General features: G+C 33.9%; 2 protein-coding genes across 6 annotated transcripts in view; both read right to left on the reverse strand.

Annotated features, from left to right (window-relative positions):
* LOC142351863 (striatin-interacting protein 1 homolog) overlaps positions 1 to 24,166 on the reverse strand; it is a 454,798-nt gene that overhangs the window by 65,160 nt on the left and 365,472 nt on the right. The window lies entirely within an intron of this gene.
* LOC142351904 (large ribosomal subunit protein eL42-like) lies at positions 118 to 545 on the reverse strand. The gene has a single exon (XM_075404161.1). It carries the CDS (start codon positions 532 to 534, stop codon positions 220 to 222), a length of 315 nt encoding a protein of 104 aa, XP_075260276.1. The 5' UTR covers positions 535 to 545; the 3' UTR covers positions 118 to 219.

Genomic DNA, 24,166 nt, shown 5'->3' on the forward strand with positions numbered 1-24,166 from the left:
TAATCCATAGAACAAAGTTCAGCCAATTCATTATGATCTCAACATGCTGCTTCACTATCTTTAAATTTATGAAATTAGCTGCTATTTGACTTCTTGTACCCATTTCTCAAAAATAAGTGAGGCATAAATTCAATTTAAGTGAACTGAAAAATACTGATGCAGAATATATCCCACGTAACATTCAGTTCGGCAGAAATCAAACATCCGGCTGAAAATAAATCAGTACATGATCATCTGTCCCTTCTTCTTCTTGTCTCCACCCAGCTCGAAGTGCTTGCAACGCTTCAGTGGTTTCTGCATGTACTTCTTACACTTCATGCACTGAAGCTTGAGCACAATCTTTTTGGTTGTTTTAGCCTTTTTTCGGAACACAGGCTTCGTTTGTCCACCAAATCCTCTCTGCTTCCTGTCATATCTCCTCTTTCCCTGCGCCAGCAAAGAATCCTTGCCCTTTTTGTATTGGGTGACTTTGAAGCTCTGGTGAACTTTGCACGCCGGGCAAAAGGTTTTACGAGATTTGGGCACATTTACCATGATGGAAACCTCAATCTGAAAAGAAAATGTGGTCATAGAAGACGTTGCACAAAAGTTTGACTTATGACCAAAGATATCGTTCTAATAAAAGGATGTCATATGAATGTGCGGTTTACTTTGGTGATGGTTTCCTAAATATATTGTAAACTTGCATTCAAAGAAAAACCAATAGCTGTGCCTATCAAGTTACCATGTTATATGGTTCGGGTACATACCAATTGAGAATTCAAAAACTAATAAATCAGATTTGCAATAGTAGAGTTCATTACACCATGAGCTGCCAGATTAGTGCAAGGGTTGGATTAACCCATAAAGAGAAGTTACCAACCGTGGGCGAATATCTCAAAAATCCTCCTCCATAACATAACCAAGACACACTTCCAGGACCACTTCAACTGATTTTATTTAAAAATGGGATCTTTTCTGGTTGCATATTAATTGCGCCCCGAGACGCCCGTGCCAAATTTCAATAATGATTTACTGCGTAATGGCACGTGCTCTGCAACTGGGGGAGCATAAAATATTGGGGGGGGGGGCGCACCAACGAAAAGATCAAAAATAATTAACCTACAAGTTTTCTAGAGGTAACCTAGAGGCGATGTTTAATTACCTGGAATCTTCATTGTGTTAACCACAATCAAGAAGTAACGTACGAATTTCAGCACGGTAAAAGCGTCATCGATTTATATTTCGTAAGCAAGGAACTCCTATAACACTTTAGTAGTAGTAAAAGTGAGCTTCAAAAGGGTGATCTTTAATGAGATAAAGATCACCAATTCTTTCTTAACACCGACATGCTGTTACCGCCATATTCACTGGAATCACCATCAGCTTTTCCCGGTAATTTCAGAACCAAACAATTAACCACCTCGACTAGGGATTTGTCTGAGTCATCTTGTCTAATGGCAGCAATTTGAGGCACTTGTTCCTCTTCTATTCTTGTCACGACTTCCAGATGTAACGCTCTTTCTAGCGCTTTGTGCACAGTCATATCTTCATCTTCTAATGTTTTTCTTAGGTCTAACCTAACCTCACTGTGATGTATTACCTCCAGAAAACCCCGGAGCACTAAGTGGTCATGGATATCCTGTCACTCCTCTGGGTATGCTCTATGAGCTAAGTGACTCCTCTGGGTATGCTCTGTGAGCTAAGTGCTTTAAATCCCCCCGAAAATCCGTTAATTTTTCACCTGGGTGCTGAACACGACTCGCTAGCTCTCTGCGGAAAACAACAGGTTTATCGCTGTAGTGATTTCGATAGCCTTAACAGTTTCATCGTAGCTATCTCTCACGTTCTACGGTAAGGTTCGACAGAACTCAATTGCAGACTTCCGTAAGCGGAGGGCAAAATAGTGCGGCCGCTCATCTATTTCGCGAGCTGCTCCACAAGAGGTTGCAGGTCCCGTACATTTTCATTTTTGCAGCTCCGCCAATAGCTCAAAATGTGTAAAAAAGCTCTCAAAATCATTTGAACCGGTAAGAGCCTCAGGCAATAACATTTTTGATACGGAACCCTCTGCCATTTTGACTTAAATTACTGGGATACTTCCTTTATTTTACAGTTATGTTGCAGTACTGTTATATATTGTTATATACATATACAATTTTTTTTAGTTTGGAGCAATTTTAGATTCTAAAGTATATATCCGTTTTTCTGGGTAATAGTTTCGTTTTAATGTTTGAGGTAGCCAAATAAGACAATCTAATGCTTACTAAACTGAAAATTCCAAAACCTAATGATTTGCTAAATCATTTGAAACGGAAACTGCAATTAGTTTCGATACTTACCTTTTTCTGTTCAGAAAAGCAAATCTTTGCCCCAGTTTCCGGTTGTTACATTAAATTATTTGCTAAATTGAAAAGTGCAAAACTGAGTGGAATCTTAACTCATTTGAAAAGGAAACTGTAATAGATTTTGATAATCACCTTATTTCGCTCAGGAATGCAAATCTCTGCCTCAATTTTCGGTTGTTACGTTAAATTTTTTATTAATGACACAAATCGCACCTTTAATGTGAATTAACCTGTTATTTGTGGTAATTCAATGCAGCTCTCCGCACTTGAAAAACTGTGGGTTCCCTTCTTCTAGGAAGATCTTTCACTCCAAAGAAACAGCCCATTATCACTGACCACTGAAACCGAGCTCCGCAAAGAACGTCCGCTGACTGCTCAGACACTCCCAGTTGATTGCTCTGATACCCTTCTCTGAATAATTGTTCACTCCCAGCAACCCGCTGTATTTCTGCTCAATGTTGATTAATTTGTCACACCGCAGGAACTGACTCTTCTTCTTTTTCTACAGTGTTTTGCCTGCCGTTTTTCTCTCAACTTGCTGCCCAATGTTTTCTCTGCAATGCCGTATTGTGTCGCTGCCGCTATCCTTGCTTGTTTTATTCAAACTCTTTCCGAGCCGAGAAAGTGTGTTTCAATTCTCGCAGCAACAATTGCCGTGTTGACAAAACTTGCTTTCCCTCTTCCGCACAATCACTGGCCATGCCGATAGTTGAAACACTGGGTTTTGTTCCGGGTTCGGTGTTTTTTGCTTAACAAAAAAACAATTATCTGTCGCAAATATCCCTTGTAATTAACTTAGATTCTAAAGTACCTCTAAATTCTTGTGAAATATTTGAAATGGAGGAAGTCGTTGAATTCAGAAATTATAGACAAAGTTCAGCTCAAAAAAAATTAAAACAATTTAACTTCAGCAATTGCGTTAAAAGTTATTATGAACCGTGATACTCGAATTTACCCGGTTTAGCCTACGGTTTTATATTTATTTGCGTTTGGCCAAATAACTCGGTCCCTTCTTCTATTCTTGTCACGACTTCCAGATGTAACGCTCTTTCTGGCGCTTTGCTCACAGTCACATTTTATCTTCTAAAAATTTTCTTAGGTCAATACTAACCACAGTGTTTGGTCCCAGCGATAGCATTGAACATCGTATTTATTCTCTAACATGATCTCGTTTGTAATGTTTGGACCATAAATTCTTCTGACAATTGGTTAAAGATACTGTCTCATAAATAATAAGCCATAAATCTGCTATTTAGCTGTCATTTTCAAGTGGTTTTTTATTGAAGCCATTTAAAAAGTAATTTGCTTCTGCATTATTAAATTTGTGAGCATATTTGTAGGGTCTATACAAAATGTTTGTTTTTGACAACTGTAAAAAATTCCAAACAGTTTTTAGTGTGATCTGATGGCTAGGTCAGTTATATTGTGCTGTTTTTAGAGGTTTTCATCACATATAAATTTTACTGAATTTTAAGTTGAGGCTGCAGAGAAGAAAGAATTGTCAATTAAAATATATATTGATTTTGAAAAAGGAGCGTTCGTGGACATTGCGTTCAACGTCAGGTTGATAGTTGAACCAAATTATTCGCAAAGTATTTAAACTTTTCTTTGAATCTATCTATTGAATAACAAAAATGAGTTAAAATAGCAAACAATATTCGAAATGATTCACAGTTAAGATCATATTTGCAACAGTTTTTTACCTAAATTTTTTATATCTCTATTTTCAAAAAATTCGCGGGTATTTTGTTTTCTATTCCTGAAAAATAATTTTTACTTTCATTCCTATATGTTGTTATCTTTTTCTTGTTGGGGTTGACAAAATTTTGAATTAACATGTACCCGAATAATTTTGGATATTCAGAATTCATTTTTTTTTCATTAGAACAAATACTTCAAGGTAAATTCTATCCGCGGTACTCATCGAGCGTGTTTAGTTACTGTTTCAGCCTTCTGATGTATATTGCTTCTATTGTCATCAGTTTTTCAACAACGCGACATGCAACCAAAAACTCCCATTCATAATTACCACATTCATTGTACCACAACACTTAGCAAAGTGTTGTGCCACAAAGAAATTTTTTCATTATTTTGAGATGTTGTTCATGTTTGGGGGTTTTGGCGTAACCGTTTCCCTATTTTATCCATCGTCTCATTACTACGCATACAGCCCATTGTGGACGTACAAGAGTTTGTTTTGAGTAGTAATTTCGAAGAAGTTCCATTAAATCATCGTTAACAGAGGTCTTGGTGAGTCAGCAATTTCAAGTTTCGTTTTAGTATTAGTGATGAAATTTTATGGCTTGTACGCTTCCAGTAATTCTTATCGTATTGGCTCGTGCGTTTTTTGGAATGTTGAAGTTTAAGTTTTCTAATCTTTAGCCATCTCTCCTGTCAGTTTTTTCATCGGGGGGTCATTTCTCCATCAAAGTGATGTTTTAAATTTTTCCGCCATCCAATGTTGGATTGTTCTATTCTTGAAAATGTCCACACTATTGCTTCCGGTAACTTCTTCCGATACATCAACGCATTCTTGCTCGGCTTTTGCATAAGCAGCTGACGTTCCTTCTCTAGTATTTCTTTCTAAGTACTTCGCAACTTTCGGTATCTATCCTCCTCAATAGGATCTTGAATATCTAAACCATTTAACTTCCCTTTCATCTCTATTCCATAGTAGGAAGATTCAGGTGCTTCAGTCTTCCACAATTGTTCGAGAACCTATCCATTGCACAGATCTTGCTACCCTCTATTGCACCTCTGAGCTATTAAGCTTTTCCACCCATGCAAGTTTCTGCTGCAATTTCGAGATGAAGTCGTACAGGAGCATTATGGAGCTAAACAAGCATTTTCGATGTCAAATTCTTTTTACAATCTCTAACAAGTGGGATCTACGCTAAAAATTAATGCTAAATATGTAAGATCTACGCCAAAATTCAACGGAAATTTATGTACGATTAGCGTTGAATGCGTTGAATTTATGTAAGATCAACGCTAAAATTCAACGCTAAATATGTAAGATCTACGCCAAGGTTCAACGCAAAATTAAGCAAGATTAGAGTTGAATGCGGTAAATTTATGTAAGATCAACGCTAAACTCAACGCTAAATATATACGATCTACGCTAAAATTCAACTCTTAATATGTGAGATCTACGCCCAAATTCAACCCATTCAACGCCAATCTTACATAATTTTGCGTTTTTTAGCGTTGACACCTCGGCCCGGGAAGTTCAAGTATTGTTTTAGTATTAGTGATGAAAATTTATGGCTTGTACGCTTCCAGTAATTCTCAACGCATTTGCTCGTGCGTTTTTTGGAATAATGAAGTTTACCCAAGTTGAGATGTCGAATTATGAAAAGACCGTGGTCGACCAATGTTGGGTATGAAATGGTTTTAGGTCAACCCTAATTGTCTTGGTCGGCTTTGGGTCGACCCTAAAAGGTCATGCTCCACTTTAGGTCGACTGATATGGTCATGGTCGACTTTAGGTCGACCGATATGGTCATGAACTACTTTAAGTCGACAGATATGGCACTGGTCGACCTTGGGTTTTAATTGATGCGTTTTTGCATATAATGTAGTTGCGAGTGTTAATGGTTTTGTTTCAGTTGGCAAAAACTTTTGGCCATGGACAAAATTTGTTTTTTAAAAAATCTTTGTTCCAGCCAATATATTGTCCGATGTTTCTAGTGCATTTGATTTTATCTTTGTACATACAAATTGTTCAACACTGGGAATCAAAGAACTCATGAAACCCTACAAATGTACCTAATATTTGGTAAAAAAGACCTATGAAGTCTTTTAAGACCTATGAAGACTTTAGGTCTACGGTACTGGATATGAAAAGACCATTGGTCGACTTATGAGAAGACTTTAGGTCGACAGTATCATCTATGAACAGACTATGGGTTGAACGTTATCCGGGTATGAAAAGAACCTAGCGTCAACCACTATTGGATATGAAAATACCGTTGGCGGACTTATGAAAAGACTTTAAGTCGACGTTACTAAGGGATTCGACCTTGTATTTCAGGTAAGGAGACTACCCCCCATGTCGACATTATAAGTCTTTTCATAAGTTCGACCACTCAACTGGGGTAAGGTTGCTAATCTTTAGGCATCTCTCCTATCAGTTCTTTTGTAGGGGGGGTCACTTCTCCATCAAAGTGATGTTTTAAATTTTTCCGCAGTCCAATGTTGGATTGATCTATTCTTGAAAATGTCCACACTATTGCTTCGAGTAACTTCTTCCGATACATCAACGCATTCTTTCTGGGTTTTTGCATTAGTACCTGACGTTTACTTCTCTAGTTTTTCTTTCTAAGTACTTCGCATTTTTTGGTATCTATCCTCCTCAATAAAATCTTGAATATCTAAACCATTTGACTTCCTTTTCATCTCTATTCCATAGTAGGAAGATTCAGGTGCTTCAGTCTTCCACAATTTTTCGAGAACCTACCCATCGCACAGGTCTTGCTACCCTCTCTTGCACATCTGAGCTATCAAGTTTTTCCGCCCATGCAAGTTTCTGCTGCATATTCTAGATGAAGTCGTACAAGAGCATTATGGAGCTAAACGAACATTTTCGGAGTCAAACTCTTAAAACATTCTGTAACAAGTGGGATGAGCGTATTAGCTCCCCCATTTTAGTTAGGATACTCTCAAATTTCAAACAGCTGTCTGGTATTCTTCCAAGATATTTGGGATCAATTGTAAATCCCAGGTTTTTTTGTTTTGACAAAAATTCCAATGAAAGTTTTTGCGCTAAAGCTTTTTTTTCTGACCAGTCTTAAAGCTCATCTAAACCATTTGGCAGTATTTGGGCGTCTTATGTCCAATAATCCTATCATAGACGACTAGGTATTGTTCTGAGGAGGTTGTTTGTGGCAATGATTTCATTTAGAAGACAAACAAAACAAGGCCTAGTACCACACCTGGTGGACTTCAGCTTCACTAAATCCTCCAGTTTGAGAAGATTTTGATGATGCTAGATAGTGGTTGTATAGCCAGTAGGAAATTGTTAATCAAATTAACTGTCAAGCAATTACATCCGTTTCGATAGGACATTGTCTTGGTGGTTCCTTCTTGAACACAAAAGCAAAGAGGGAAGCTAACACCTCTGCGTTCTCTTTGTTCGTCTCTGTTAAGCTACCCTTATCTTTCTCCAGGCAATGGTCGCCTTCAATTTTTTTTCCATTTTTTTGACATAATTTAAAATAAATTTGGGTTCCTTTCACTTCCAGGCAATTTTTTCTTCAACTTCTAAAAACCAAATTCTACATTTTCTGGCACTGTATTTTTTTGCGTAATCTTTGTAACTGTCTACATTTTTATCGTTACACTATAACTTCCAGGCAATCTTGTTTTCCAGCAATCAATTTCGCAGAGCAATTCTGTTTATTCTGTAACTAATTATTTTGACCAAAATTACGCAAGGTTTTCATAACTAGTGATTTGTACGTTTGCTATTTTTTTAGTCATTTTTTGACCTTTGTCATAAAAAACTCTTGTTCAGACGCTTGCGGAATTTTCCAAATTTTCATATTTTTGAAATGTTGACTGTATTTGGTTCAGATTCAGTTTTGATGGCGATTTCTGCATTTGAAAGCCAATGGTACGCTTTGGCCAAGATGCTCTGCTATTTCAAGTTTCGTTTGTTCAATTGAACCATTAGTGAAAATAAAAGCTATCATGAAATTTTACTGGTTTTTATTTGTTCCAGTTAAACATTACACATTTTGCTCTAGAACAATGTCATTTGTTTGCCTCTTTTCAATTCTCTTTGACCAAGGTTGCTTGACTGTTACCTACAATTAATTGTTAAGTAAATTTTGTCGAAAATTGTAATGACTGTTGTAGAGCTTCCAATAGGCTAAGGTTATTGGTGATTGTTTCATAGTTTTTCCTCTTTCGAATTGTGAATTGTTTATACCGCAGCAAGATCTATGATTTTTCCAGTGAGTCTCAATTCAAAGTGCTGCTTTTCCTTAATAAGCTTGTGAAGTCGTTAGTTCATATACTGGATATTTCCACTAACGTGAAACATAAGTCGATTTACGTTGGAATTGGGTTTCATGGTTTCCCTTTCAAGCTGCATACTTCTAACTGGTGCAATATTGGGTTACAATTGCAACAGAATTTCTAGGTTTCGCTTTATTAATAACCAAGATCCTTATTTGGTAACTTTCATTTTGTTTGTATAGAATCCTCTTTTACCCTTGTTTTATGTGTTTCCTCTTGTTTTTACAGAGTTTGTTTTGTTTTACAATCCATATTCAGTTTCATTGATGGTAGCAAATAATTGTTATAATAAAATTCTGCCTGAATGATGAAAATCAAAAGAAGAGCATTAATAAACTTGAAGTAATTGAAAAAGTGCAGCAGCTCCTGCCCTCTGAGTCAGAATTTTTAATTGTACCATGAATCAAGATTCAATGATGTGTCTTGTTTCTGAGCTTTGACCATTTGTATTTTATTTACAAATCATATTTAAGACGCGTACGCTATAACGGGAACTATATAGCCCCTATAGGCATTTTTTCATATGCTCTGATTTTAACCGATTTTCAGTTTAATTTTTCTTCCATCGAGGCTTTTATAGGCTCGATTTTGAGTAAGTCAAAAAATTTTCCACGTAAGATCAACGCTAATTTCAACGCTAAATATGTAAGATCTACGCTAAAAATTAACGCTAAATATGTAAGATCTACGCCAAAATTCAACGCAAAATTATGTAAGATTAGCGTTGAATGCGTTGAATTTATGTAAGACCAACGCTAAAATTCAACGCTAAATATGTAAGATCTACGCTAACAATTAACGCTAAATATGTAAGATCTACGCCAAAATTCAATGCAAATTTAAGTAAGGTTAGCGTTGAATGCGTTGAATTTATGTAAGATCAACGCTAAAATTCAACGCTAAATATGTAAGATCAACGCCAAGATTCAACGCAAAATTAAGCAAGATTAGAGTTGAATGCGGTAAATTTATGTAAGATCAACGCTAAACTCAACGCTAAATATATACGATCTACGCTAAAATTCAACTCTTAATATGTGAGATCTACGCCCAAATTCAACCCATTCAACGCCAATCTTACATAATTTTGCGTTTTTTAGCGTTGACACCTCGGCCCGGGAAGTTCAAGTATTGTTTTAGTATTAGTGATGAAAATTTATGGCTTGTACGCTTCCAGTAATTCTCAACGCATTTGCTCGTGCGTTTTTTGGAATAATGAAGTTTACCCAAGTTGAGATGTCGAATTATGAAAAGACCGTGGTCGACCAATGGTGGGTATGAAATGGTTTTATGTCAACCCTAATTGTCTTGGTCGGCTTTAGGTTGACCCTAAAAGGTCATGCTCCCCTTTAGGTCGACTGATATGGTCATGGTCGACTTTAGGTCGACCGATATGGTCATGAACTACTTTAAGTCGACAGATATGGCACTGGTTGACCTTGGGTTTTAATTGATGCGTTTTTGCATAAAATTTAGTTGCAAGTGTTAATGGTTTTGTTTCAGTTGGCAAAAACTTTTGGCCAAGGACAAAATTTCTTTTTTAAAAAATCTTTGTTCCAGCCAACATATTGTCCGATGTTTCTGGTGCAATTTATTTTATCTTTGTACATACAAAGTGTTCAACACTGGGATTCAAAGAACTCATGAAACCCTACAAATGCACCAAATATTTGGTAAAAAAGACCTATGAAGTAGACTTTAGGTCTACCGTACTGGATATGAAAAGACCATGTCGACTTATGAGAAGACTTTAGGTCGACAGTATCATCTATGAACAGACTATGGGTTGAACGTTATCCGGGTATGAAAAGAACCTAGAGTCGAACACTATTGGATGTGAAAATACCGTTGGCCGGCTTATGAAAAGACTTTAAGTCGACGTTACTAAGGGATTCGACCTTGTATTTCGGGTAAGGAGACTACCCCCATGTCGACATTAAAAGTCTTTTCATAAGTTCGACCACTCAACTGGGGTAAGGTTGCTAATCTTAAGGCATCTCTCCTATCAGTTCTTTTGTAGGGGCGGGTCACTTCTCCATCAAAGTGATGTTTTAAATTTTTCCGCAGTCCAATGTTGGATTGATCTATTCTTGAAAATGTCCACACTAGTGCTTCGAGTAACTTCCGATACATCAACGCATTCTTTCTGGGTTTTTGCATTAGTAGCTGACGTTTACTTCTCTAGTTTTTCTTTCTAAGTACTTCGCATTTTTTGGTATCTATCCTCCTCAATAAAATCTTGAATATCTGAACCATTTGACTTCCCTTTCATCTCTATTCCATAGTAGGAAGATTCAGGTGCTTCAGTCTTCCACAATTTTTCGAGAACCTACCCGTCGCACAGGTCTTGCTACCCTCTCTTGCAACTCTGAGCTATCAAACTTTTCCGCCCATGCAAGTTTCTACTGCATATTCTAGATGAAGTCGTACAAGAGCATTATGGAGCTAAACGAACATTTTCGGAGTCAAACTCTTAAAACATTCTGTAACAAGTGGGATGGGCGTATTAGCTCCCCCATTTTAGTTAGGATACTCTCAAATTTCAAACAGCTGTCTGGTATTCTCCCAAGATATTTGGGATCAATTGTAAATCCCAGGTTTTTTTGTTTTGACAAAAATTCCAATGAAAGTTTTTTGCGCTAAAGCTTTTTTTTTCTGACCAGTCTTAAAGCTCATCTAAACCATTTGGCAGTATTTCGGCGTCTCATGTCAATAATCCTATCATAGACGACTAGGTATTGTTCTGAGGAGGTTGTTTGCGGCAATGAGTTCATTTAGAAGACAAACAAAACAAGGCCTAGTACCACACCTGGTGGACTTCAGCTTCACAAAATCCTCCAGTTTGAGAAGAATTTGATGATGCTAGATAGTGGTTGTATAGCCAGAAGGAAATTGTTAATCAAATTAACTGTCAAGCAATTACATCCGTTTCGATAGGACATTGTCTTGGTGGTTCCTTCTTGAACACAAAAGCAAAGAGGGAAGCTAACACCTCTGCGTTCTCTTTGTTCGTCTCTGTTAAGCTACCCTTATCTTTCTCCAGGCAACGGTCGCCTTCAATTTTTTTTCATTTTTTTGACATAATTTAAAATAAAATTGGGTTCCTTTCACTTCCAGGCAATTTTTTCTTCAACTTCTAAAAACCAAATTCTACATTTTCTGGCACTGTATTTTTTTGCGTAATCTTTGTAACTGTCTACATTTTCATCGTTACACTATAACTTCCAGGCAATCTTGTTTTCCAGCAACCAATTTCGCAGAGCACTTCTGTTTATTCTGTAACTAATTATTTTGACCAAAATTACGCAAGGTTTTCATAACTAGTGATTTGTACGTTTGCTATTTTTCTAATCATTTTTTGACCTTTGTCATAAAAAACTCTTGTTCAGACGCTTGCGGAATTTTCCAAATTTTCATGTTTTTGAAATGTTGACTGTATTTGGTTCAGATTCAGTTTTGATGGCAATTTCTGCATTTGAAAGCCAATGGTACGCTTTGGCCAAGATGCTCTGCTATTTCAAGTTTCGTTTGTTCAATTGAACCATTAGTGAAAATAAAAGCTATCATGAAGTTTTACTGGTTTTTATTTGTTCCAGTTAAACATTACACATTTTGCTCTAGAACAATGTCATTTGTTTGCCTCTTTTCAATTCTTTTTGACCAAGGTTGCTTGACTGTTACCTACAATTATTTGTTAAGTAAATTTGTCGAAAATTCTAATGACTGTTGTAGAGCTTCCAATAGGCTAAGGTTATTGGTGATTGTTTCATAGTTTTTCCTCTTTCGAATTGTGAATTGTTTATACTGCAGTGAGATCTATGATTTTTCCAGTGAGTCTTAATTCAAAGTGCTGCTTTTCCTTAATAAGCTTTTGAAGTCGTTAGTTCATATACTGGATACTTTCACTAACGTGAAACATCAGCCGATTTACGTTGGAATTGGGTTTCATGGTTTCCCTTTCAAGCTGCATACTTCTAACTGGTGCAATATTGGGTTACAATTGCAACAGAATTTTTAGGTTTCGCTTTATTAATAACCAAGATCCTTATTTGATAACTTTCATTTTGTTTGTATAGAATCCTCTTTTACCCTTGTTTTATGTGTTTCCTCTTGTTTTTACAGAGTTTGTTTTGTTTTACAATCCATATTCAGTTTCATTGATGGTAGCCAATAATTGTTATAATAAAATTCTGCCTGAATGATGAAAATCAATAGAAGAGCATTAATAAACTTGAAGTAATTGAAAAAGTGCAGCAGCTCCTGCCCTCTGAGTCAGAATTTTTAATTGTACCATGAATCAAGATTCAATGATCTGTCTCGTTTCTGAGCATTGACTATTTGTATTTTATTTACACATCATCTTTAAGACGCGTACGCTATAACGGGAACTATATAGCCCCTATAGGAATTTATTTTCATATGCTCTGATTTCAATCGGTTTTCAGTTTAAGTTTTCTTGCATCAAATTTTCTAGGTCTCTTTATTTCGTTTTTCCCCCTTAAAAATCGGAAGGATGCAGTTTGGAAGGATGCAATCACCAATTATTTTATGGAGAGAAAAGTTTTCAGACACAAGACAACAAACTACAAATCAAGGGAATTTTAGAGCGTCTATAACAATCTGTTGCCAAAAATTTCAACTTTGCAGTAAATTAGGAACGTTTTGGAATTTTATCCTACGGATATTTTAATTGGTTAAAGAAGTTTTGCGATTGGGAACATTTCGTCATAGGCTTTTGTAGGCTCGATTGCGAGTTCTTCAAAACATTTATTCAAAAATAAAAAAAAATTTCAAATGTGTGATAATGAGCTATCCACTTGTGCATGTAAAAAATGTAAAAAATTTTTCCACGTAGAAAAAATTGACAAATCAATTTGCATATTTACTTTTCCTTGTGCGCTGAGCGGTTGTTGATCTGCTGTGGTGACAGATCCAGTCCTTAAAATTGAACACAAATTTTTTTAAAAGTGTAAGAGAAACACAAACAAGACATACACAATGTTCTTATTAGTTTTCAAAATGTATCGAGAAGCGTATCCAAGTGAAGTATTTTGTTAATGATACAACCCAAAAAAAATATCGTGGGTATATCACTAAGTTTGCTCACATTATCACATTAGTCAGAGAGTGTCATTACGAAAAATAGCTCCCAATACCCATGAATTATCTATTTATTTTTGAAATGCTTTCTTGAGCATAAAAACAAAGATGGAAGCTAACACGTCTGCATTCCCTTTTTTTTCCGTTAAGTTACTGTTATCGTTCTCCAGGCAACGGGCGCTTTCCATTTCTTCAATTTTTTGACAAAATTTAAAATAACTTTGGTTTCCTTTCACTTCCAGGCTATTTTTTCTTCAACTTCTAAAAACCAATTTTTACATTTTCTGGCACTGTATTTTTTTGCGTAATCTTTGTAACTGTCTACAATTTTGTCGTTCCATTATAGTTTCCAGGCATTCTTTTTCTTTCTGACAGCAATCAATGTCACAAAGCATTTTGTTTTTTGTTGATTATTTTGTCCAAAATTACGTAACGTATTCATAACTACTGATTTGAAATTTTGCTACTTTGTATCAATGCTTTGACCATTGTCATAAATAAACCCACGTTCCAACCACTTGCGGAATTCTCCAAATTGGCGTTTTTTGAAGCGTTGACTGTGTTTTGTTGAGATTCAATTATGATGGCGAATTTAACTTTTGAAAGTCAATGTTACACTTTGGCCAAGATGCGCTCCTATTTCAAGTTTCGTTAGTTCAATTGAACCATTAGTGAAGATAAAAGCTATCAAGAATTTTCACTAGTTTCTATTTGTTCTAGTTAAATATTACACGCTCCGCTTTAGAACAATGTCATTCACTTGCCTCTTTCCAATTCTTCTCCGCCAAGGTTGCTTGATTGTTACCTACAATTATTTGTTAGGTAAAGTCTTCCGATAGGCTAATGTTATTGTTGATTGTTTCATCGCTTTCCTTCTTCGGATTTTGATTTCTGTATACCGCATTGAGATCTAGGTTTTTTTCAGTGAGCCTCAGTTCAAGGTGCTGCATTTCCGTGATAGGCGTGAGAAATCGTTGGTTCATATATTGGATATTTTCACTAACGTGAAACATCAGTCGGCGTACGATGGAAATGGTTTTCATGTTTTCTCGTTCAAGCTGCATACTTCTAACTGGTGCAACATTGGGTTACAATTGCAACAGAATTTCTAGGCTTCGCTTTATTAATAACCAAGATCCTTATGTGATAACTTTCATTTTGTTTGTATAGAATCCTCTTTTACCCTTGTTTTATGTGTTTCCTCTTGTTTTTACAGAGTTTGTTTTGTTTTACAATCCATATTCAGTTTCATTGATGGTAGCCAATAATTGTTATAATAAAATTCTGCCTGAATGATGAAAATCAATAGAGGAGCATTAATAAACTTGAAGTAATTGAAAAAGTGCAGCAGCTCCTGCCCTCTGAGTCAGAATTTTTAATTGTACCATGAATCAAGATTCAATGATCTGTCTCGTTTCTGAGCATTGACTATTTGTATTTTATTTACACATCATCTTTAAGACGCGTACGCTATAACGGGAACTATATAGCCCCTATAGGCATTTATTTTCATACGCTCTGATTTCAATCGGTTTCAGTTTAAGTTTTCTTCCATCAAATTTTCTAAGTCTTTATTTCATTTTCCCCCTTAAAATTTTCGCGTTCAAAGTGGTTTGAAAGGATGCAATCACGAATTCATTTTATGGAGAGAAAAATTTTCAGACACCAGACAACAAACTACATCTAAAGGGTATTTTAGAGCGTTTATAACAATCTGTTGCAAAAACTTTCAACTTTGCAGTAAATTAGGAACGTTTTGGAATTTTATCCTACGGATATTTTAATTGGTTAAAGAAGTTAAGAACTTTGTTGTCACTGATTATTTTGTCAGAAATTACGTAACGTATTCATAACTACTGATTTGAAAGTTTGCTATTTTGTATCAATGCTTTGACCTTTGTCATAAAGAAACTCACGTTCCAACAATTTGCGGAATTTTCCAAATTGGCGTTTTTTGATGCGTTGACTGTGTTTTGTTGAGATTCAATCATGATGGCGATTTTAACTTTTGAAAGTCAATGTTACACTTTGGCCAAGATGCGCTCCTATTTCAAGTTTCGTTTGTTCAATTGAACCATTAGTGAAGATAAGAGCTATCAAGAGTTTTCACAAGTTTCTATTTGCTCTAGTTAAATATTACACGCTCCACTTTTGAACAATGTCATTGACTTGCCTCTTTCCAATTCTTTTCCACCAAGGTTGCTTGGTTGTTACCTAGAATTTTTTGTTAGGTAAAGTCTTTCGATAGGCTACGGTTATTGGTGATTGTTTCATCGTTTTCCTCTTTCGAATTTCTATTTCTGTATACCGCATTGAGATATGGTTTTTTTAGTGAGCCTCAGTTCAAATTGCTGCATTTCCGTGATAGGCATGAGAAATCGTTGGTTCATGTATTGGAAATTTTCACTAACGTGAAGCATCAGTCGACGTACGTTGGGATGGTGTTCATGTTTTGCCGCTCAAGCTGCTTACTTCTAACTGGTGCCAAACTGGGTTACAACTGCAATAGAATTTCTAGTTTTCGCTTTGTTAATAACCAATATCCATCTTTGATAACTTTCTTTTTGTTTGTATAGAATCCTCTTTCACCCTTGTTTTATGTGTTTCCTCTTGTTTTTACAGAGTTTGTTTTACAATCCATATTCAGTGTCATTGATGGCAGCAAGTTATTGTTATAATAATACTCTCCTTGAATAATGAAAGGCAATAGAAGCGCATTAAAAAATTTGAAGTAATTGAACAATGAAGTAGCTCCTGCCCTCTGAGTCAGAATTTTTAATTGTACCATGAATCAAGATTCAATGATGTGTCTTGTTTCTGAGCTTTGATCATTTGTATTTTAATTACACATCATTTTTAAGACGAGTATGCTATAACGGGAACTATATAGCCCCTATAGGCATTTATTTTCATACGCTCTGATTTCAATCGGTTTCAGTTTAAGTTTTCTTCCATCAAATTTTCGAAGTCTTTATTTCGTTTTCCCCCTTAAAATTTTCGCGTTCAAAGCGGTTTGAAAGGATGCAATCACGAATTGATTTTATGGAGAGAAAAATTTTCAGACACCAGACAACAAACTACATCTAAAGTGTATTTTAGAGCGTTTATAACAATCTGTTGCAAAAAATTTCAACTTTGCAGTAAATTAGGAACGTTTTGGAATTTTATCCTACGGATATTTTAATTGGTTAAAGAAGTTAAGAACTTTGTTGTCACTGATTATTTTGTCAGAAATTACGTAACGTATTCATAACTACTGATTTGAAAGTTTGCTATTTTGTATCAATGCTTTGACCTTTGTCATAAAGAAACTCACGTTCCAACAATTTGCGGAATTTTCCAAATTGGCGTTTTTTGATGCGTTGACTGTGTTTTGTTGAGATTCAATCATGATGGCGATTTTAACTTTTGAAAGTCAATGTTACACTTTGGCCAAGATGCGCTCCTATTTCAAGTTTCGTTTGTTCAATTGAACCATTAGTGAAGATAAGAGCTATCAAGAGTTTTCACAAGTTTCTATTTGCTCTAGTTAAATATTACACGCTCCACTTTTGAACAATGTCATTGACTTGCCTCTTTCCAATTCTTTTCCACCAAGGTTGCTTGGTTGTTACCTAGAATTTTTTGTTAGGTAAAGTCTTTCGATAGGCTACGGTTATTGGTGATTGTTTCATCGTTTTCATCTTTCGAATTTCTATTTCTGTATACCGCATTGAGATATGGTTTTTTTAGTGAGCCTCAGTTCAAATTGCTGCATTTCCGTGATAGGCATGAGAAGTCGTTGGTTCATGTATTGGAAATTTTCACTAACGTGAAGCATCAGTCGACGTACGTTGGAATGGTGTTCATGTTTTGCCCCTCAAGCTGCTTACTTCTACCTGGTGCCAAACTGGGTTACAACTGCAATAGAATTTCTAGTTTTCGCTTTGTTAATAACCAAGATCCATCTTTGATAACTTTCTTTTTGTTTGTATAGAATCCTCTTTCACCCTTGTTTTATGTGTTTCCTCTTGTTTTTACAGAGTTTGTTTTACAATCCATATTCAGTGTCATTGATGGCAGCAAGTAATTGTTATAATAATACTCTCCTTGAATAATGAAAGGCAATAGAAGCGCATTAAAAAATTTGAAGTAATTGAAAAATGAAGTAGCTCCTGCCCTCTGAGTCAGAATTTTTAATTGTACCATGAATCAAGATTCAATGATGTGTCTTGTTTCTGAGCTTTGATCATTTGTATTTTAATTACACATCATTTTTAAGACGAGTATGCTATAACGGGAACTATATAGCCCCTATAGGCATTTATTTTCATACGCTCTGATTTCAATCGGTTTCAGTTTAAGTTTTCTTCCATCAAATTTTCGAAGTCTTTATTTCGTTTTCCCCCTTAAAATTTTCGCGTTCAAAGCGGTTTGAAAGGATGCAATCACGAATTGATTTTATGGAGAGAAAAATTTTCAGACACCAGACAACAAACTACATCTAAAGTGTATTTTAGAGCGTTTATAACAATCTGTTGCAAAAGATTTCAACTTTGCAGTAAATTAGGAACGTTTTGGAATTTTATCCTACGGATATTTTAATTGGTTAAAGAAGTTAAGAATTTTGCTGTCACTGATCATTTGTCCAAAATTACGTAACGTATTCATAACTACTGATTTGAAAGTTTGCTATTTTGTATCAATGCTTTGACCTTTGTCATAAAGAAACGCACGTTCCAACCACTTGCGGAGTTTTCCAAGTTGGCGTTTTTTGAAGCGTTGACTGGGTTTTGTTCAGGTTCAATTATGATGGCTACTTTAACTTTTGAAAGTCAATGTTACACTTTGGCCAAGATGCGCTCCTATTTCAAGTTTCGTTTGTTCAATTGAACCATTAGTGAAGATAAGAGCTATCAAGAATTTTCACTAGTTTCTATTTTTTCTGGTTAAATATTACACGCTCCACTTTAGAACAATGTCATTGACTTGCCTCTTTCCAATTCTTTTCCATCAAGGTTGCCTGATTGTTACCTTCAATTATTTGTTCGGTAAAGTCTTCCGATAGGCTAAGGTTATTGGTGATTGTTTCATCGCTTTCCTCTTTCGAAATTTGATTTCTGTATACCGCATTGAGATATAGGTTTTTTAGTGAGCCTCAGTTCAAGGTGCTGCATTTCAGTGATAGGCTTGAGAAACCGTTGGTTCATGTATTGGATATTTTCACTAACGTGAAACATCAGTCGACGTACGTTAGAATTGGGTTTCATGTTTTCCCTCTCAAGCTGCATACTTCCAACTGGTGCCAATTGGGTTACAACTGCAACAGAGTTTTTAGGTTTTGATTTATTAATAACCAAGATCCTTATTTGATAACTTTCATTTTGTTTGTACAGAATCCTCTTTTACCCTTGTTTTATGTGTTTCCGCTTGTTTTCACAGAGTTTGTTTTACAATCCATATTCAGTTTCATTGATGGCAGCAAGTAATTGTTATAATAATATTCTCCCTGAATGATGAAAATCAATAGAAGAGCATTAAAAAACTTGAAGTAATTGAAAAAGTGCAGCAGCTCCTGCCCTCTGTGTCAGAATTTTTAATTGTACCATGAATCAAGATTCAATGATGTGTCTTGTTTCTGAGCTTTGACCATTTGTATTTTATTTACACATCATATTTAAGACAAGTACGCTATAACGTGAACTATATAGCCCCTTTAGGCATTTCTTTTCATATGCTCTGATTTCAATCGGTTTTCAGTTTAAGTTTTCTTCCATAAAATTTTCTAAGTCTCTTTATTTCGTTTTCCCCCTCAAATTTTTTGCGTTCAAAGCGGTTTGGAAGGATGCAATCACGAATTCATTTATGGAGAGAACAGTTTTCAGACACCAGACTACAAACTAATTTTTAAGGGAATTATAGAGCGTTTAAAACAATCTATTGTAAAAAATTTCAACTCTACAGTAATTTAGGAACGTTTTGGATTTTTGTCCTACGGATATTTTAATTGGTTAAAGAAGTTTAGGAATGCGATTAAGAACATTTCGTAATGGGCTTTATAGGCTCGATTGCGAGTAAGTTAAAACATTGCGTTCAAAACTAAAAAAATTTCCAAATGTGTGATAATGAGCTATGCACTTGTGTATGTAAAAAAGGTAAAAAAAATTTTCTACGTAGAAAAAAATGATATCTGACAAATCAATTTGTATTTTGACTTTTCCTTATGCGCTGAGCAGTTGCTGAACTGATGTGGTCAGAATTTGCATATTCTAGGCCCTAAAATGAAATACAATTTTTTTTAAAAATGTCCGAGAAATACAAACAAGACTTATGCGTTGTTCTTGTTAGTTTTGTTAGTTTTCAAAATGTGTCGGAGAAATACAAACAAGACTTACGCGTTGTTCTTGTTAGTTTTCAAAATGTATCCATGTTCCAATCACTTCACTACTTTATCGATATGTTTTCTCGGGAATGTCTTGGTTAGCATGAAGTCCTTTGGGGAGGACGACGTTGCAATCCTTGTCGGACTTTTTGCTGACAATTCCTGGTTTATCGCTTCTAGTGCTTTAGAATTCTTCAGTTTTGTTAGATCCATTTGAATTAGTGATGTATTCGTTTGCGGTCACTGCTGTTGTCGGCCTTTCTTGGCTAATGAGAGTTTCGATTGAGTAATGGCGGCTTCTCTGGAATTTGTTTGGATTGCGATGTTTTGTTTCTAGGTTGTCTTGTGGTCCTTTTAGTTGGTGAAGCGTTTTTGCGTTTGCGTATGGTTCTATTTCTTGGTGGTGCGGCATTTTGTTATGGTTGACTTTGTTGTGGATTGTAACACATCTCTACCCTAGGCGTAAATTTTTTCCCGCAAAATCGCAAAAGGTTTGACTTAACGCACTTCGTGATGATTCGTCCAGTGCTCAGAGGCTGCAAACCAGGGCAACTATTATTGATAATACCAAACGTTCAAAACGTTTCAGGCAAGCTAAACAAACCATTTTGAGGCCAACATTACTGCGCCGAATATTCTAAATAATCATCAACAGAAACATCAGAACCTTTATGTTGTTTTCGTTATTAAGAATTTACCGAAATATATTAATGATAGAAAAAACAACAATGACATTAACACTAAAATAATAATAATAATAATAATAATAATAATAATAATAATAATAATAAAAAGAATAATAATAATAATGATTATAATAAAAAAAAATAAAAAATATAAAAAATAAAAAATAATACTAACAACGATAACAAAACTACTAACAAAAATAATATTAATGTTAATAATATTAATAATTATATTAATAGTAATAATAATAATAATAATAATAATAATAATAATAATAATAATATTAATAATAAAAATAATAATAATAATATTATTAATATTAATAATAAAAACAAAAATAAGAATATTAAACAAAATAAAACTATTAAAAGCAATAATAATAAAAAACAATCTATTGAAGATAAAATTAACAAAAAAGACAACAAAACTTTAATACCGATAATCGTAAATAAAACAACTATAATAAAAATAACAATGATAATAACATTAATGTCAAAGAATTTAATGAAATTGATATTAATTGTGGTTAAGGAACTTAATCAACCAAAAGAACAGTCTTTGAAATTGAGTTAAGCTTTATGATTGTCTTGGTGAGGAATTGTTAGACTCGTCCGTATAATGGTAATGATGTTTGCATAAGCTGTGTTTGCATAATAATAATATTAATAATAATAATAATAAAAATAATATTAATATTAATAATAAAAACAAAAATAAAAACATTATTAAACAAAATAAAGCTATTAAAAGCAATAATAATAAAAAACAATCTATTGAAGATAAAATTAACAACAAAGACAACAAAACTTTAATACCGATAATGTAAATAAAACAACTTTATTAAAAATAACAATGATAATAACATTAATTTCAAAGAATTTAATAAAATTGATATTAATTGTGGTTAAGGAACTTAATCAACCAAAAGAACAGTATTTGAAATTGAGTTAAGCTGTATGATTGTCGTGGTGAGGAATTGTTGGTCTGGTCCGTTTAATGGTAATGATGTTTGCGTAAGCTGTTTTACTGTTTGGTTGGTTGTCCTGCCCCTTTTGTTTCTGAGTTTTTTTGGCTTCTTCATTGTTTGCTTGCTCTTATCCGGTTCAAAATCTTTTTGATATGTTTTCTAGGGAATGTCTTGTTTAGCATGAACTCCTTTGGGGAGGACGATTTTTACGATCTTTATCGGACTTTTTGCTGACAAGCCCTGGTTCATCACTTGTTTTGGAATTCTTCAGTTTTGTCAGATCCATATGAATCATTGATGTATTTGTTTGCGGTCGCTGCTGTTGTCGGCCTTTTCCTGGCTGATGGGAGTTCGATTGAGTAATGGCGGCTTCTCTGGAATTTCTTTCAACTGCGATGTTTTGTTTCTTGGTTGTCTTGTGGTCCTTTTAGTTGGTGAGGCGTTTTGCGTTTGTGTATTGTTTCCTTTCTTGGTTGTGCCGCATTTTGTTGTAAATGACCTTGTTGTGGATTGTAACATGCTTTAAAGCACATCTCTGCCCTGGGCGCAAAAGTTTGTTTTCCGCAAAATGGCAAGAAGTTTGACTTAACGCACTTCGTGATGATTTGTAATAGGATTCGACGAGGTACTTCACCAGTGCTCACAGGCTGCAAACCAGGGCAACTATTATTGATAATACTAAACAAACCAAATGTTTCAGGCAAGATAAACATACCACTTTGAGGCCAAAATTACTGCGCCCAATGTTCTAAATAATCACCAACAGAAATATCAGCAATTAATTGTTGTTGTCGCTATGGAGAATTTACAGAAGGATAATAATAATTATTACTAACAACAAAAACAATAACACTAAAAAATAACAATAAAGTTAATAATAATAATAACAATAATAATAATACTAATAATAATAATAATAATAATAATAATAATAATAATAATAATAATAATAATAATAATAATAATAATAATAATAATAATAATAATAATAATAATAATAATAATAATAATCATAATAATAATAATAATAATAATAATAATAATAATAATGATAATAATAATAGTAACAACATTAATAATAATAATAATGAAATTAATAATAATAATAGTAATAATATTAATAATAATAATAATAATAATAATAATAATAATAATAAAAATAATAATAATAATAATAATAATAATAATAATTATAATAATAATAAGAAAAAACAATTTTAATAGTAGTAATAATTATGATAATAAAAACAACAATAACAAAACTAAAAACAAATTTAATCTATTAATAATAATAATAATAATAATAATAATAATAATAATAATAATAATAATAATACTAATAATAATAATAATAATAATAATAATAATAATAATAATAATAATAATAATAATAATAATAATAATAATAATACTAATAATAATAATAATAATAATAATAATAATAATAATAATAATAATAATAATAATAATAATAATAATAATAATAATAATAATAATAATAATAATAATAATAATAATAATAATAATAATAATCATAATAATAATAATAATAATAATAATAATAATAATAATAATAATAATAATAAAAATAATAATAATAATAATAATAATAATAATAATAATAATAATAATAATAATAATAATAATAATAATAATGATAAACATAATAATCACAACAATTATAACATTTTAAAAAAATAACAATATTAATAAAAACAAAAAAAAATTATCAGAAGCAATAATAAAAAATAATAATAGTCTAATAAACGTAACATTAACAAAAAATGACAAAATTGAATACTTTGATAACAATAATCATAATTAAAAAAACTTTAATGAAAATAACAATGATAATAACAATAGTTTAAAACAATTTAATAAAACTCGTATTAATTGTGGTTAGGGAACACAATCAACAATAAAAACAGTCTTTGAAACTGAATAAAGTGTTATGACTGTCTAGGTGAGGAATTGTTGGACCGTCCGTTTAATGATAATGATGTTTGCATAATCTGTGTTGCCGTTAGGTTGGTCGTCCTGCCCGTTTTGCTGCTTAGTTTTTATGGCTTTTTTGTTTGCTTGCTCTTATCCTGTTCACTATTATATAGATATATTTTCTCGGTTAGTTTTCAAAATGTGTCGGAGAAATACAAACAAGACTTACGCGATGGCTTTGTTAGTTTTCAGAATGTATCCACGTTCCAATCACTTCACTATTTTGTCGATATGTTTTCTCGGGAATGTCTTGGTTAGCAAGAAGTCCTTTGGAAAGGAAGATTTTTACAATCTTTATCGGACTTTTTGCTGACAACCCTGGTTCATCACTTGTTTTGGAATTCTTCAGTTTTGTCAGATCCATATGAATCATTGATGTATTTGTTTGTGGTCGCTGCTGTTGTCGGCCTTTTCCTGGTTGATGGGAGTTTCGATTGAGTAATGGCGGCTTCTCTGGAATTTCTTTCAATTGCGATGTTTTGTTTCTTGGTTGTCTTGTGGTCCTTTTAGTTGGTGAGGCGTTTTGCGTTTGTGTATTGTTTCCTTTCCTGGTTGTGCCGCATTTTGTTGTAAGTGACCTTGTTGTGGATTGTAACATGCTTTAGAACACATCTCTGCTCTAAGCGTAAAAGTTTCTTTTCCGCACAATGGCAAGAGGTTTGACTTGACGCACTTCGTGATGATTTGTCATAAGATTCGTCGCAGTGC

This window comes from Convolutriloba macropyga, chromosome 13 (assembly GCF_964194025.1).
Source record: "Convolutriloba macropyga chromosome 13, txConMacr16.3, whole genome shotgun sequence".
NCBI classification, from domain to species: domain Eukaryota; kingdom Metazoa; phylum Xenacoelomorpha; order Acoela; family Convolutidae; genus Convolutriloba; species Convolutriloba macropyga.

What these genes read in the sequence shown, in the direction of transcription:
- LOC142351904 (XM_075404161.1), bottom strand. Translation starts at nt 534, where the DNA reads ATGGTAAATGTGCCCAAATCTCGTAAAACCTTTTGCCCGGCGTGCAAA.